This window comes from Xenopus tropicalis, chromosome 3 (assembly GCF_000004195.4).
Source record: "Xenopus tropicalis strain Nigerian chromosome 3, UCB_Xtro_10.0, whole genome shotgun sequence".
NCBI lineage: Eukaryota > Metazoa > Chordata > Amphibia > Anura > Pipidae > Xenopus > Xenopus tropicalis.
In genome coordinates, this window is record NC_030679.2 from 7,616,027 (window position 1) to 7,633,201 (window position 17,175).

Genomic DNA, 17,175 nt, shown 5'->3' on the forward strand with positions numbered 1-17,175 from the left:
AGTCAGGAAGGAATGGGTTCCCCTCTGGGGCAAATTAGAGAGGCTTCAGATGGGGTTTTTGCCTCCCTCTGGATCAACTAGCAGTTAGGCAGGTTATATATAGGCATTAAGGTTGAACGTGATGGATGTATGTCTTTTTTCAATCCAACTTACTATGTAAAAGGCGGTAGATATAGAACCCTAGGGGCTATGGCACCCAGGGCATTTGGATGTTGCCATCAGGCCTGGACTGGAAATCCGTAGGTACTGGGAATGCCAGGGGGGCTGTAAGGTGCCACAGACAGTCACTATTTATTGGGCTGGGGGGGCTGTTTGTGCCTCTGGGTACTGGGAATGCCAGGGGGGCTGTAAGGTGCCACAGACAGTCACTATTTATTGGGCTGGGGGGGCTGTTTGTGCCTCTGGGTACTGGGAATGCCAGGGGGGCTGTTAGGTGCCACAGACAGTCACTATTTATTGGGCTGGGGGGGCTGTTTGTGCCTCTGGGTACTGGGAATGCCAGGGGGGCTGTAAGGTGCCACAGACAGTCACTATTTATTGGGCTGGGGGGGGCTGTTTGTGCCTCTGGGTACTGGGAATGCCAGGGGGGCTGTAAGGTGCCACAGACAGTCACTATTTATTGGGCTGGGGGGGGCTGTTTGTGCCTCTGGGTACTGGGAATGCCAGGGGGGCTGTAAGGTGCCACAGACAGTCACTATTTATTGGGCTGGGGGGGGCTGTTTGTGCCTCTGGGTACTGGGAATGCCAGGGGGGGCTGTAAGGTGCCACAGACAGTCACTATTTATTGGGCTGGGGGGGCTGTATGTGCCTCTGGGTACTGGGAATGCCAGGGGGGCTGTAAGGTGCCACAGACAGTCACTATTTATTGGGCTGGGGGGGGCTGTTTGTGCCTCTGGGTACTGGGAATGCCAGGGGGGCTGTAAGGTGCCACAGACAGTCACTATTTATTGGGCTGGGGGGGCTGTTTGTGCCTCTGGGTACTGGGAATGCCAGGGGGGCTGTAAGGTGCCACAGACAGTCACTATTTATTGGGCTGGGGGGGGCTGTTTGTGCCTCTGGGTACTGGGAATGCCAGGGGGGCTGTAAGGTGCCACAGACAGTCACTATTTATTGGGCTGGGGGGGGCTGTTTGTGCCTCTGGGTACTGGGAATGCCAGGGGGGCTGCAGTAAAATCCCATAGACAGTCACTATTTACTGGGCTGGTGGGGGGCTAATTGGGCCTATTTTATCCTCAGTTCCCCAAGAGCTTGGCAGAGGAGGGCACCAAAGTGGCCATTGACGTTGGATACCGCCATATTGACAGTGCATTTTTCTATGGGAATGAGGAGGAGGTTGGACGGGCGATCAGGGCAAAGATTGCGGATGGTACCGTGAAGAGGGAGGACGTGTTCTACACTGGGAAGGTAACCAAGAAACTCATATAGATTAATATACTGTTATTGTCATTATTGAGTCTCTCGCCTTATACATCTGTGCAAATTTATTCCGACCCCTGTATTTTACCCATCAGCTCTGGTCCACGTTCCATACCCCCGAGAGGGTCCGGCCAGCCCTGGAGAAATCCCTGAATGATCTTCAGTTGGATTACATGGACCTTTTTATCATTCATATCCCTGTAGAGCTCAAGGTTAGTCTGTTATTGTCAGTTTGGAGTAGAGAATGGCTAAATACAGCTAAATATAATTAATATCTGATACAGAATGGTGTAACAGCAGGGTTGGACTTGCCCACTGGGATACTGGGAAAAAAACCTAGTGTGCCCTGGTCCTGCTGTGTTGTGTGTTCATTGCCCATTTTCTGCAGTGATCTTACTGGCTTGTCTGGGGTTTGATTTGCTTATTACTGACATGCCTGAGATTAATATGCTTTTTGACCATTTCTTACTGGCATGCCTGGTGTTAATATGCTCATTGACCATTTCTTACTGGCATGTCTGGTGTTAATATGCTCATTGACCATTTCTTGCTGGCATGTCTGGTGTTAATATGCTCATTGACCATTTCTTACTGGCATGTTTGTTGTTAATATGCTCATTGACCATTTCTTGCTGGCATGTCTGGTGTTAATATGCTCATTGACCATTTCTTGCTGGCATGTCTGGTGTTAATATGCTCATTGACCATTTCTTGCTGGCATGTCTGGTGTTAATATGCTCATTGACCATTTCTTGCTGGCATGTCTGGTGTTAATATGCTCATTGACCATTTCTTACTGGCATGTCTGGTGTTAATATGCTCACTGACCATTTCTTACTTGCATGTCTGGTGTTAATAATGTTGATTGACTATTTCTTACTGGTGGTGTGTCTAGGGGTTAGTGTGTTTATTGCCCATTTTTTGCAGTGATCTTACTGACTTGTCTGGGCTTTGATTTGCTTATTACTGACATGCCTGAGATGAATATGCTCATTGACCATTTCTTACTGGTATGTCTGGTGTTAATATGCTGATTGACCATTTCTTACTGGCATGTCTGGTGTTAATATGCTCATTGATCATTTCTTGCTGGCATGTCTGGTGTTGATATGCTCATTGACCATTTCTTGCTGGCATGTCTGGTGTTAATATGCTCATTGACCATTTCTTGCTGGCATGTCTGGTGTTAATATGCTCATTGATCATTTCTTACTGGCATGCCTGGTGTTAATATGCTCATTGACCATTTCTTACTGGCATGTCTGGTGTTAATATGCTCATTGACCATTTCTTACTGGCATGTATGGTGTTTATATGCTCACTGACCATTTCTTACTTGCATGTCTGGTGTCAATATGTTGACTGACTACTTCTTACTGGTGTGTCTAGGGGTTAGTGGGTTTATTGCCCATTTTTTGCAGTGATCTTACTGACTTGTCTGGGCTTTGATTTGCTTATTACTGACATGCCTGAGATGAATATGCTGATTGACCATTTCTTACTGGCATGTCTGGTGTTAATATGCTCATTGACCATTTCTTACTGGCATGTCTGGTGTTAATATGCTCATTGACCATTTCTTACTGCCATGTCTGGTGTTAATATGCTCATTGACCATTTCTTACTGGCATGTCTGGTGTTAATATGCTCATTGACCATTTCTTGCTGGCATGTCTGGTGTTAATATGCTCATTGACCATTTCTTGCTGGCATGTCTGGTGTTAATATGCTCATTGACCATTTCTTGCTGGCATGTCTGGTGTTAATATGCTCATTTACCATTTCTTACTGGCATGTCTGGTGTTAATATGCTCATTGACCATTTCTTACTGGCATGTCTGGTGTTAATATGCTCATTGACCATTTCTTACTGCCATGTCTGATGTTAATATGCTCATTGACCATTTCTTACTGGCATGTCTGGTGTTAATATGCTCATTGACCATTTCTTACTGGCAAGTCTGCGGTTAAAGCATATTGCCCATTTCTGTGGTGATGTTACTTGCATGTCTGTGTAATTATGCCCACAGGGTGTGACACAGAGCCTACAAATGTTTTCTAGTCCCTCCCACTGCTTGAGTTGGACACTTCCTACCCCGTCCCCTGTAAGATGCAATTAGAGTGTTCTAGTCCAGTCCAGCTTGAATTACAGGTTCTCTGACCCATTCAGCAAATATTAAAAAAATAAATATAAAAAAATGATAAAACATATATATTTTCCTTGTTTAAGCCTGGAGATGATCCCTTGCCATTGGATGAAAATGGGAAATTTATTTACCATAACACGGACATTAGAGATACATGGAAGGTAGGACTCTGCCAATGGGGGGGTCTCTGGCTTGTCCGGGGCATTAGTGAAGGGCAAAGAGATTTCTATTGAGTATTTTTTTCCCATCAGGCTCTGGAAAAGTGCAAAGACGCAGGGCTGGTCAGATCCATCGGGGTGTCCAATTTTAACCACAAGCAGCTGGAGCTGATCCTCAATATGCCTGGGCTGAAATATAAACCCGTCTGTAACCAGGTAAGTCTGCTCTGTGGTTTAATCTCATTAATAAGCACATGGGGGGAGGGGCATCAGTAAAAATCCTGAACCCTCTGTGCCCTGTCTCCGCCCACTTGCCCTGTCTCCGCCCACTGCAGGTGGAATGTCACGTCTACCTGAATCAGAGCAAACTGCTGGAGTTCTGCAAGTCCAAGGACATCGTTCTGGTGGCATTCGGTGTGTTGGGGTCCAGCAGGGATGAATCATGGTAAGGCTTTTAAAACTTCTTCAGGAGGCTCAATATCGCCATTTATCAATAGCTTCATCATTCTTTACTCAGTAGACAAGGTACCACAATGTCATCCAGTTGGTTGCCTCTAACACTTTACACTACATGGAGTACAGTCCAAATGGGGACACACATGAGGTACTTTTGACAACAATTTATAAGCAACTTGCTAGCTGTGGGCTTGTTTCTGTGGTTCTGTACTGGTCAGGCGCCCAGTGGGGAATAGAAACCTCTTAAATCCTCGGTGGAGCCCAAACGGCTCATCCAGTTGGACTATTCCAAACATTTACCCAGTAAGGTGAGCTCTACGGAGCTACAGATGCAGTTGGGTCTCACCTTGGACAAGTCCTCTATGGTTGGTATCTATGGTTGGTATACTCATGCTCCTGGCTTCATTAATTCTCCCCGAACTACAGCAAAAGAGACCTGGGGTAACTCCTTCAGTCCCTATATTACTATCTAGAGCAATCTCCTCCTCCTCCTGTTTGACATTGGCGGGGTGGGTGGGGAACCACCTACTAGAATCTTCTACAATATGGGTATTACCTGGCCAACTGACTAAAGCCTAATTGCAAGTAACCTCATTTAAGCAAAAAAAAACCCCAACTAACCGTTAACCCCTCTCATAGCCATCCATTGTGGCACAGTTTAAAGTACTGGTTAGTGTTTGTCTACAAAAATCCATTCTGTATATAAAAAAACAATCCCAGGTAAACAGAATACATGTGTGACCATATACACTGGTAAAAAATATACAAAAGACATATTTCTAGTAAAGAATGAGAACAAAATCAAGTTTGTGCACAAAAGGATTTCATTATATTACAAAATCCTTTCTGTAAATGTTAACAAGCATTCTGTCTCACAAATGTATAAAATCCGTGCAACAGAACCAGTTACGTGTAAGTTACTTACAGAATGAATTATGTAAAACAAATCTTGGACCAAATATATAATGGTGTGAATGACTAGCATATTTCAAGCTAGATTTTCATGACAAAATAGATGCTTGTGACAGAAAGGAAGATTCTATAGCACAGAATTCATTCTATCAACAAAATGAATACTCAGTTCCACAAAACTGATAAAATATCAATTCTGTGGAACAACACTGTCAAATTACTGAACCAATAAGAAGCAAACATATTCATTACCCAATAACAAGCAGGTTTTAAACAAAAAAAGGAAGCATTTAAGAAATACAAGTCAGAGGGGACAGAAGCTGCATTTAATGAATATAAACACTATAACATGCAATCCGGAAGATAGAAATTTATATTTTATCAGTTTTGTGGAACTGAGTATTTTTTCATGAAAATCTAGCTTGAAATATGCCAGTTACACCATTATCTATTTTGTCCAATATCTTGTTGTGCACAAACTTGATTTTGTTCTCAGTCTTCACTAGAAATATATGTCTTTTGTATGTTTCTTGGTACGGAAATGGGCACAATTATAGCACAAAATCTAATTACAAGGTTCTAATCTTTAAACTTGCTTCCAGCATCAGTCTGTTGGGTTACCCCCTGTTCTGGTACATACGGTGCTCCAGAGCATATAGGGGGCAAGTGCATTCTGGGAAACCCTGGAATCACCACCTGCCTTGAGCTGGTGGTATTTCCAGTATGGACCTACTGGACACTGTATTTGGCCAACATTACCCTCCCTGCCCCTGTCCAGATCTTCAGTTTTGGAAAGGTGGTAATCCTGCCCTATCCCTCCCTTTCTCTTGTAGGATAGACCCAAACCTTCCTGTGCTCCTTGAAGACCCCGTGTTGAATGCGATCGCTAAGAAGCACAATTGCACCCCGGCTCAGGTAGCAATGCGGTATCTGCTCCAACGAGGAGTCATCGTCCTTGTGAAGAGCTTCACCCCAGCCAGGATCCAGCAGAACTTCCAGGTAACACCCAGTGGTGTAACTATAAAGGGAAAGCAAACCCCCCTCTCCTGATTGCTAGTTGCCGGACAGGGATCCAATTTTCTTTTTAACCAATTGGCCTGGTTCTGAATGTATATTAAGAATCTCAGCCATAAAGCAAGACAGTACTGCCAGAAAGGAAGGAAGGACAGCAACATGCGTCCAAGAAGATCCAAGAAGATAATTTCCAGAGTCCAAGAAGATACTTTGTTGTAACGAGATTCCTTAATCACATCTGTCCCCCAATGTTATTTACCTTAATGAGACACTGAAACTTTTCAATAATAACACCAATTTCAAAGGGGAGGGTGATAATCTTAGCATTTTTTAATTGCCGTTTTAGGTTTTCAACGTGCACTTGGATGCTGAAGACATGAGGAACGTTGATGGAATAAACAGAAACCTGCGCTACGACTACGCACCCATGTAAGGAAATAAAACATTTCCCAGCTCTCCAGGGCTAGACACCTAATTGCCTGAAGAACATCCTCCAATCAAATTCCTGCCTGCTCTGTGTAGCCGCCAACTACTGTATGTGGTCTTTGTTCATTGGATACAGTGTAATCTTGTAGCAGGATTTTCATTGGATCATTCTGTTGCATATGTAATGAAGTCTGGTTACTTAGAAGGCTTGGGGAGAGCAATGTGTAAATTATTTGGAAGGGTTATATCCACTGTAATTGTGTAGGTAGGATATATATTCACTATGGACTCATGGCCCCGCCTTATTGACCCTTTCATTGCCCTCATGAAGGGTGTGCTTTTGCCACTGAACTCTTTAGTCCGGCAATGGCTGAAAGGCTTATTCTGCAGCGTCATCATGAATCTCATGAACCAATTGACCTTACAGTTTATTATTTATCATTTCATCATCTTATTTCAGGAGAAGCTCATATCTCATACTAATGGTGCAACTGTTCTTTCCGTAGGTGGTCGGACCACCCGAAATATCCGTTCCATGAGGAATATTGACGGATACGATTCCCGACTCTCAGTCTTTGCATTGAGCAGAAGATCCACATTTGTTACTGCCCGGCCCGAGCTCTAAGGTTTCATGGGGACTAGGGTGACATTTCTGGTTGGGAGGCTACCAACACAAAGCTTTGCTCTCCTTTGGGGGACTTATTGTTATATGTGGACTTGAGGCAGTTGGTTTCTTTTTATGGGGCAAGTTTATCATTGCCATGAATTGTCCTCTACTATTCTATCCATTGCTTGGAAATTAAACAATAAAATAAAACACAGGCCAAGCATCACCATCAGTCTCCCTAATCTGGCTGCTGAATTTATTTCATATGATAGTGATAACCAGGTTTAATATATAATAAACTAGTAAAGGTTTAGGCTAGAAATGATAACTTTGTATACCAGCAAGATTCTGGAAGAAGTGCCAGGGCTCTATGTAAAGCAGGTACAGTCTGTGCCAATCCCCCCTAACTGGCCTTCAGGCTGGGCCCCCTTAGCCCATAACAAGGTTACAGATATATAGAAACATTGGGGTAACAGTCACCCCGCTATAGTTCCAGGGGTACCCAGGGCACAAATAAGCACTCACCCCAAATCCCCCCCTAACTGGCCTTCAGGCTGGGCCCCCTTAGCCCATAACAAGGTTACAGATATATAGAAACATTGGGGTAACAGTCACCCCGCTATAGTTCCAGGGGTACCCAGGGCACAAATAAGCACTCACCCCAAATCCCCCCTAACTGGCCTTCAGGCTGGGCCCCCTTAGCCCATAACAAGGTTACAGATATATAGAAACATTGGGGTAACTGTCACCCCACTATAGTTCCAGGGGTACCCAGGGCACAAATAAGCACTCACCCCAAATCCCCCCCTAACTGGCCTTCAGGCTGGGCCCCCTTAGCCCATAACAAGGTTACCGATATATAGAAACATTGGGGTAACAGTCACCCCGCTATAGTTCCAGGGGTACCCAGGGCACAAATAAGCACTCACCCCAAATCCCCCCTAACTGGCCTTCAGGCTGGGCCCCCTTAGCCCATAACAAGGTTACAGATATATAGAAACATTGGGGTAACAGTCACCCCGCTATAGTTCCAGGGGTACCCAGGGCACAAATAAGCACTCACCCCAAATCCCCCCCTAACTGGCCTTCAGGCTGGGCCCCCTTAGCCCATAACAAGGTTACAGATATATAGAAACATTGGGGTAACAGTCACCCCGCTATAGTTCCAGGGGTACCCAGGGCACAAATAAGCACTCACCCCAAATCCCCCCTAACTGGCCTTCAGGCTGGGCCCCCTTAGCCCATAACAAGGTTACAGATATATAGAAACATTGGGGTAACAATCACCCCGCTATAGTTCCAGGGGTACCCAGGGCACAAATAAGCACTCACCCCAAATCCCCCCCTAACTGGCCTTCAGGCTGGGCCCCCTTAGCCCATAACAAGGTTACAGATATATAGAAACATTGGGGTAACAATCACCCCGCTATAGTTCCAGGGGTACCCTAAGAAGTAAATGCAGTATCACATTGCCGCTTATACAATAGAAGTCAGACAGACATTCCTTAGTTACGCTGCAGTTTGTTACACCCCAGAGAATCAGCACAGAAGTTCTACCCGCCAATCTGGATTTTCTGCTTTTCAGTCCCTTAGAGACAATGTCAGACCCAAAGATACATAAAATGATAAATAATAAACTGTAAGGTCAATTGGTTCATGAGATTCATGATGACACTGCAGAATAAGCCTTTCAGCCATTGCCGGACTAAAGAGTTCAGTGGCAAAAGCCCACCCTCCATGAGGGCAATGAAAGGGTCAATAAGGCGGGGCCACAAGTCCACAGTGACTATATATCTCATGCTCGGAATGTGCAGCTTCATACGGAGGAGAGAGCACTCACACTGGCCATGGCGCTGCACAAAGACTCCTATGTCCTGCTGAATGATGGAAACAGAATGCCAGTGATTGGCTATGGCACCTACGCCCCCCAGAACGTAAGTTCTCCCTACTTGGGGTAGATTGCTTAACCGGACATGTCCAACCTCTTTCTGCATGGCAACTTAGTTGAACAGAATCCAGTGCAGTCTGCAGCACGCATTAGAAGTAAGGCCTGTCAGTCTGGCTTGGCTTAAAAGGGGTAAAAAGCAATCCTTATTGATGGAGATCAATTGTTGCTTAATGCTTAATATTATATTGCATAGGCCAAGCTAATTGCCTGCAGGTTAGTTACGGTACGTTGTTTTTCTTTAAATGAGCCTCTTAACTGGCAAAACCTCTTGGCCCCGGGCCTGAGACGTATGCGGGGGCAAAATAACTGGGGCATTACTACTGTTACAAAGGTATAAATGCCCGGCTATAAATGCCCGTGTTAAATTGGCTTCTTGTCCATGCCTGGACTTAAGGTGCCCATACACGTTAAGATCCACTCGGTTGGTGAGGTCGCCAAGCGAGCGGACCTTCTCCCGATATCCCCACCTACAGGTGGGCAATATGGGGTGAATTTTGGCTAATTCGGTAATTTGGCCCTTGGGCCAAACGATCGAATTAGAACACTGGTAATAAGCACAGTCGGTTTGTTGATGGGGTCCCCGATCCGACTAAATTTTTTAACCTGCCCAATCAATATCTGCCCGATTTCAGGCCAGATGTCAGTCGGGCAGGTCCGTCGTTAGTGCCCCTACATGGGGCGATAAGCTGATATCGGGTGAATTTAGGCTAATTCAGTCATTTGGCCCTGGGGCCAAACGATCGAATTAGAACACCGGCAATAGGCGCAGTTGGTTCGGGGGCCGCATCAATGAGCTGATACGGTCCTCGATCCGACTACATTTTTTAACCTGCCTGATCGATATCTGGCCAATTTCAGGCCAGATATCGGTCGGGCAGGCCCCACGTTAGTGCCCCTACACGGGCCGATAAGCTGCTGAGTCGGTCTAAGGGACCCATATCGGCAGCTACAATCGGCCTGTGTATGACAACGGTAATAGGCGCAGTGGGTTCGGGGACCGCATCAACGAGCCGATGCGGTCCCCGATCCGACTAGATTTTTCAACCTGCCAGATCGATATCTGCCTGATGGGCTGATAAGCTGCTGAGTCGGTCTAAGGGACCCATATCAGCAGATACAATTGGCCAGTATATGGGGACCTTTAGTGATCTACAGGTGTATCAGACAGACCTAACCTTGTCAGATGGTCAAGGAGCGTTTCCTTCATCAATATTTCATTCTTTCTTTCCCAGAAAGCAGTGCAGTCTGCAGCAGGCATCTAAATGATTTGCCGATTAACCATGCAGCATGGGGGGGTTTACAGGTGGTCGTTTAAATATATATCCCTGGAGCTATGTCTCCATAGTCTTAAGGTCGCCAAGCGAGCGGATCTTCTCCCGATACCGCCACCTACGGGTGGGCAATATCGGGTGAATTCCCCTTTAATCCAGTTGGGATGAATGGACTGTTTGTACCCTCAGGTCCCCAAGCACTTGGCAGAGGAAGGCGCAAAGGTGGCCATAGACGTCGGATACCGCCATATTGATTCTGCGTTTATGTACTTGAATGAGGCGGAGGTTGGGCGAGCCATTAACGCAAAGATTGCCGATGGTACCGTGAAGAGGGAGGATTTGTTTTACACTGGGAAGGTAACCAAGAAACTCACTCAATGATTAACTGGGTGGGAATGGGCAAACAGAAGGGAAGGTAACTGTATTCTACATAAGGAACAAAACAACTGCTTGGGCTACCATCTCCCTGCCCCTCCCCCTGTAAGCTTCCATCAGAGTGTACTAGTCCCACCTACTGCTTGGGTTACTGCCTCCCTGTCCCTCCCCCTGTAAGCTTCCATCAGAGTGTACTAGTCCCACCTACTGCTTGGGCTACTGTCTTCCTGCCCCTCCCCCTGTAAGCTTCCATCAGAGTGTACTAGTCCCACCTACTGCTTGGGCTACTGTCTCTCTGCCCCTCCCTCTGTAAGCTTCCATCAGAGTGAACTAGTCCCACCTACTGCTTGCACTACTGTCTCCCTCCCCCTCCCCCTGTAAGCTTCCATCAGAGTGTACTAGTCCCACCTACTGCTTGGGCTACAGTCTCCCTGTCCCTCCCCCTGTAAGCTTCCATCAGAGTGTACTAGTCCCACCTACTGCTTGGGCTACCGTCTCCCTGTCCCTCCCCCTGTAAGCTTCCATCAGAGTGTACTAGTCCCACCTACTGCTTGGGCTACTGTCTCCCTGCCCCTCCCCCTGTAAGCTTCCATCAGAGTGTACTAGTCCCTCCTACTGCTTGGGCTACTGTCTAACTGCCCCTCCCCCTGTAAGCTTCCATCAGAGTGTACTAGTCCCACCTACTGCTTGGGCTACTGTCTAACTGCCCCTCCCCCTGTAAGCTTCCATCAGAGTGTACTAGTCCCTCCTACTGCTTGGGCTACTGTCTAACTGCCCCTCCCCCTGTAAGTTCCATCAGAGTGTACTAGTCCCACCTACTGCTTGGGTTACTGTCTCCCTGCCCCTCCCCCAGTAAGCTTCCATCAGAGTGTAAGTGATACTGTACATGCCCTACCCGTTTCTTGTTCCTCTCCAACAGCTATGGAGCAGCTTTCATACCCCTGAGAGGGTCCGTCAAGGGTTTGAGAAATCTCTGAAGGATCTTCAGTTGGACTATATGGACCTTTTTATCATCCATTTACCCGTTGAGTTCAAGGTTGGTCTGTTATTGTTTGTTCCCTGGATCAGAAGATCTTCTTTAGGTAGCTGCTTACCAGGCAGTTTAGGATCCTTAGAGAACCTCTCTCACAGGGCTACCCATGGTACTCCCGCCAGGTGATCCTATCTAGGAGCTCCCCCCGGTACTCTCGCCAGGAGACCCTCTCTTCTCCCTGGTACTCTCGCCAGGCTGACCCTCTCCACAAGGACTCACGCCTGAGCACCCTTCGATTATGAATCTCCTCGGTGGTACTTGCTCCACCTAACTAGACACTACATCCCCTGAACTCCAGCGATGGATTGCTGGGGGGTCTTAACCCCTCTTACTCCTGGTGGGGCTATCTCTGCCCGTTCTTGCTACCCTGCCTGTCACTCCTAGAGTGATCTATTAACAGTACTAATGACTAAGACACCAGCCCGTTGTACACCTCTTCACAGAGGGAGGTTCCAGGACTAAAACCTAACAGCAGATGGCTGCATTCCCTTTTATATCCCAGCACCCCACCTAGTGGTTGCTGGTTAGAAATGCAGGAAAACTCCCTTTTAGCACTTAAACATCTAAGACCACCTTTAGGTGTCCAAATCCCATGAGGCCACCCTCTAGTACCTGTCTCTACGGGAACCCACCTAAGGGGCCTAAATCTGGGGATCCCTACATTTATTAACCCACAACAAAACCCTAACCCAACCTTGGTTCCCAGACTACAACTCCTTACCTTAGGGTGGCACTCTTACATGGGTAGCCTCCCTTAGATGCCTCCCATAGAAGTAAACCTCCCCGGCTCACCACCTGGATGGACTAGAGCCTGGGAAACTGGCAAAATGGGTGACCAGACTAGGGGGCGACCAGGGTCTGCCCATATTTAACCTTTTTCTGTTCAGGAGGGTTTATTTATACAGGTTATTACGGTGGTACAGTTATAGTCCACATTAGAGATTCATAGAGTCAATAGAGATCCATAGAGTCCATTAGAGTCCATAGAGATCCATAGAGTCCATTAGAGTCCATACCCCACCAAAAACACACAAGTTGGAAATTATGTAGATAAACCTTTAACATTAGACACATCCCAAAACCCAAATTGTATAATATATATATATTTTTTTTTGAAGCCTGAAGATAATCCCTTTCCAGTGGATGAAAATGGAAAATTTCTTTATCATAACACGGACCTTCGAGATACATGGAAGGTAGGATTGGCTACTGGGAAGTTGTATTTGTAGATGGTTAGTCAAGTGTGCTTTGCTAAGTCTTTTCTATTCCAGTCCAGTCAACTACAAGGCTGTAGGATACATAGTTACATAGGGTTGATAAAACACCAGAGTCCATCAAGTTCAACCCTTCCAAGTAAACCCAGCACACAAAGGTTGGGCATCCCTTCTGTAACAACTAGTTAGTGTAACTTTTGGTCTCCTTGGACCTTGGACTTCTACAATATGTGGTGGTTAAGAAAGAAGAATATTGATTAACGAGAAATTGAGAAGACATCTTTGACGTGTATCATTGTTTAGGCTATGGAGGCGTTGAAAGACGAAGGGCTGGTCAAATCCATTGGAGTCTCCAACTTCAACAAGCGACAGCTGGAGCTGATCCTCAGCATGCCTGGACTAAAGTACAAACCCGTCTGTAATCAGGTAATGCACTGCAGGTCCCTGGGTTGGACTTGAATATCAGGGGTCCACCAGATTAGAACAGGGATCCACAACCTGTTGATGAGACACTCAAGCATGAAAAAAGTTCTTTGGGGGGGTACCAAAAAAGGTCTGTGATTGGCTATTTGGTAACCCCATGTGGACTACTAGCCTGCAGAAGGCTCTGCTTGGAGTAAACCTGTGTCCCTGTGCTTCCAAAACTTGCCTTCAAACCAGAAGGCCACTGGGGGAAACATCAAAGAAGGTGGTGAGCAACACGTTGGTGGTTTATCTTCTCCACATACTATAATTTATTCTATCTTTGTCCATACAACAGGCTGAAATGGTTAGGAATAGGATGGTCCACTAACACCTGGGCCTGGACATTTGGACATTTGTATGATGGTGAACATCAGGTCTGCCCAAGGCAGAAGATCCAATTCTAGTTTTAGTTACAGAACTTGAAATTCAGCTCCTACAGTAACCAGCAAGCAGTGCCTTAGGCAAAGTTCTTCTAGAAAGATTGGTTCATATTTGGATTCAGAATATTCTGTCTCCGCCCACTGTAGGTGGAATGTCACATTTACCTGAATCAGAGCAAGCTGCTGGAGTTCTGCAAGTCCAAGGACATCGTTCTGGTGGGATACAGCGTGTTGGGGTCCAGCAGGGATGAGCAATGGTAAGTGAAGTGAAGTGGGCATATGAAAGGGTTAAGTTATTAAACATAAAAAATAAAAAAAAAATAAAATCCACATTTGGTTGTGTTCCAGGATAGATCAGAACTCTCCTGTGGTCCTGGAAGACCCCGTGCTGAATGCCATCGCTAAGAAGCTCAACCGGACCCCCGCTCAGGTAGCAATGCGGTACCTGCTCCAACGAGGAGTCGTCATCCTTGCAAAGAGCTTCACCCCAGCCAGGATCCAGCAGAACTTCCAGGTAACAGAGCTGGGAGAGAAAGGGTGAATCTGCTGCATACTGTAGGCTGAGTTATACAGGGAACTCTGAGTATCACTCATGTATTATAAGGGATAATGTACCCCCTACTGTAAATGATAAGGATATTAGCAGTCACTGAGGGGTTCTGTGCCCCCCATATAAAGGCACAAGGCTGCAGGCTGAGTTATACAGGGAACTCTGAGTATCACTCATGTATTATAAGGGATAATGTACCCCCTACTGTAAATGATAAGGATATTAGCAGACACTGAGGGGTTCTGTGCCCCCCATATAAAGGCACAAGGCTGCAGGCTGAGTTATACAGGGAACTCTGAGTATCACTCATGTATTATAAGGGATAATGTACCCCCTACTGTAAATGATAAGGATATTAGCAGTCACTGAGGGGTTCTGTGCCCCCCATATAAAGGCACAAGGCTGCAGGCTGGGTTAATTTATCCATTGATTGTATACAAATTTAAAGTAAAACCTTAATCATGCAGACAATATTATATTTTTAAAAAATAAAAAAAGACCTGATTACCCCTTTTTTAATTTTTTTTTCCAAATGTATTTTAGATTTTTGATTTTCAATTAAATGCAGAGGAAATGAAAACCCTCGACGGAGTGAATAAAAACCTTCGCTATTTGGATTTAAAGCAGTAAGTTTTAGTAACTATCAAAAACAAGCAGGAAATCTGCAGGTTGGGCATCTGGAAACTCATCAGGAACGATGTAGTTCATTTGGGTTCAATCTCAGACTCAAATGTTTTATCAATTAAGCCATTGTTAGTAACGGGTGGGTCAGTGTCGGACTCCTAGAGCCCAATAGAGAACCCGATACTGTCATAATGACCAGTGCTAAATGTAATGGGGGTCATAGCTACCTTCATTGGTGGAAAGTGCATCGGCTTGGTGAAGGCCACTCCTACCATCAAACTCTTTTTATACTGACCGGGGGTTCCCTGCTAAGTCTCCACCAGAACTGAGTATACCTCCAGTCACATATCTATTTGGGGCTTATATAACAATGGACATTGACCATAACATGTCAGTAAGGCCTGTAAAGATCAGGAACGCAAGGTTCTTGGTCTAAAACCCAGCCAGAAGAATGTTCAGCAAGATAGTGGTGATCTCCATGGTGAAGGACATACTTGTTCATTCTAGTCAGTGGGACAAGTTTGGGGGTTTCTGGTAGTTTTTCCTTATTTTCCAAATTTTAGGATTATCCTTCTTGGGAATGATCATATCCGGCACTAACCGTCCTACTGTTCTTTCTTTAGATTAGCAGACCACCCTAAATACCCATTTGCTGATGACTATTAACCTCCGGGGGAACCGGCTGCAGAATCTTTATATTGAGCAGAAGATCCATATCATTCAAGGATTTTGATTTAATTCAATATTTTCCCTATAAACTACAGTGATGTTTATGTGTGAGAATAAAAACAGCTCTTTGTGGAAAGTATCGGAATGATTGCTGCCTTGTGATTGTTTGGCTTGGCCCGTTCAGTGGAATGTTGGCCCATTGTTAGTGATGAGCGAATCTGTGCTGTTTTGCCAAAAAATGTGCAAATTTTTCAAGATACGTGAAAGTGCCGAAAATGCTGAAAAATGTTGCGATTCAATATTTTGTCACAGGGCGAATTTTCTTCCCTTTTCTCTGTAATAATAAAACAGTACCTGTACTTGATCCCAACTAAGATATAATTACCCCTTATTGGGGGCAGAACAGCCCTATTGGGTTTATTTCATGGTTAAATGATTCCCTTTTCTCTGTAATAATAAAACAGTACCTGTACTTGATCCCAACTAAGATATAATTACCCCTTATTGGGGGCAGAACAGCCCTATTGGGTTTATTTCATGGTTAAATGATTCCCTTTTCTCTGTAATAATAAAACAGTACCTGTACTTGATCCCAACTAAGATATAATTACCCCTTATTGGGGGCAGAACAGCCCTATTGGGTTTATTTCATGGTTAAATGATTCCCTTTTCTCTGTAATAATAAAACAGTACCTGTACTTGATCCCAACTAAGATATAATTACCCCTTATTGGGGGCAGAACAGCCCTATTGGGTTTATTTAATTGTTAAATGATTCCCTTTTTACTAAGGTCATTTGAACCCTAGCAACCAGATAGCTGCTGAAACGCCAAACTGGAGAACTTAAAAAACTACAAATAATAAAAAATGAAGACCAATTGCAAATACTAGCCTCTGCATCATACTAAAAGTTAACTCAAAGGTGAACAACCTTTGGGGATTATGGAGCAATGTCATTCAATTGCCACGCCCGAGCTACTAAGAACCTCCTCCTCGGGATGAAAATGAGGCTATTGTTCATTTGGGTGATGCTTTTCTTTTTTGTTCTGCTCCACAGACCAGAAGATCTGGGTATTAGGGTTTGGGATCAAGTGAAGAGATGCAGCTATTATATTATTACCTGGGCCCCCCTCCTTCCACATCCCTCAATGGCCCCTCCCATCAGTACAAAGGACACACAGACATTGGTAGCCAGGGACCCCTAAAACTTTGGTAGCCAGGGACTCCCTAAAACATTGGTAGCCAAGGACTCCCTAAAACATTGGTAGCCAGGGCCCCCTAAAACATTGGTAGCCAAGGACTCCCTAAAACATTGGTAGCCAAGGACTCCCTAAAACATTGGTAGCCAAGGACTCCCTAAAACATTGGTAGCCAGGGACACCCTAAAACATTGGTAGCCAAGGACTCCCTAAAACATTGGTAGCCAAGGACTCCCTAAAACATTGGTAGCCAGGGCCCCCTAAAGCATTGATAGCCAGGGCCCCCTAAAACATTGGTAGCCAGGGACCCC

At 45.4% G+C, this 17,175-nt stretch overlaps 2 protein-coding genes across 3 annotated transcripts in view; both read left to right on the forward strand.

Annotated features, from left to right (window-relative positions):
* The window catches only part of akr1c8p (aldo-keto reductase family 1, member C8, pseudogene), a 44,367-nt gene extending 36,989 nt beyond the window's left edge, over positions 1-7,378 (forward strand). The window contains 8 exon segments of one of the 2 annotated variants that reach the window (NM_001004955.1): positions 1,237-1,404; positions 1,512-1,628; positions 3,647-3,724; positions 3,815-3,937; positions 4,057-4,166; positions 5,923-6,088; positions 6,450-6,532; positions 7,036-7,363. In NM_001004955.1, the coding sequence (NP_001004955.1) occupies positions 1,237-1,404; positions 1,512-1,628; positions 3,647-3,724; positions 3,815-3,937; positions 4,057-4,166; positions 5,923-6,088; positions 6,450-6,532; positions 7,036-7,078 (888 nt within the window). In that variant the 3' untranslated portion in view covers positions 7,079-7,363. 2 annotated transcript variants of the gene reach the window in all.
* A 1,588-nt stretch (positions 7,379-8,966) lies between these two features.
* On the forward strand, positions 8,967-15,801 carry akr1c2 (aldo-keto reductase family 1, member C2). The gene is given in 9 exon segments (NM_001078736.1): positions 8,967-9,070; positions 10,545-10,712; positions 11,650-11,766; positions 12,882-12,959; positions 13,281-13,403; positions 13,970-14,079; positions 14,171-14,336; positions 14,916-14,998; positions 15,620-15,801. Coding segments are annotated over 9 exon segments (975 nt in total). The 5' UTR covers positions 8,967-8,983; the 3' UTR covers positions 15,663-15,801.
* Positions 15,802-17,175: the final 1,374 nt, after the last annotated feature.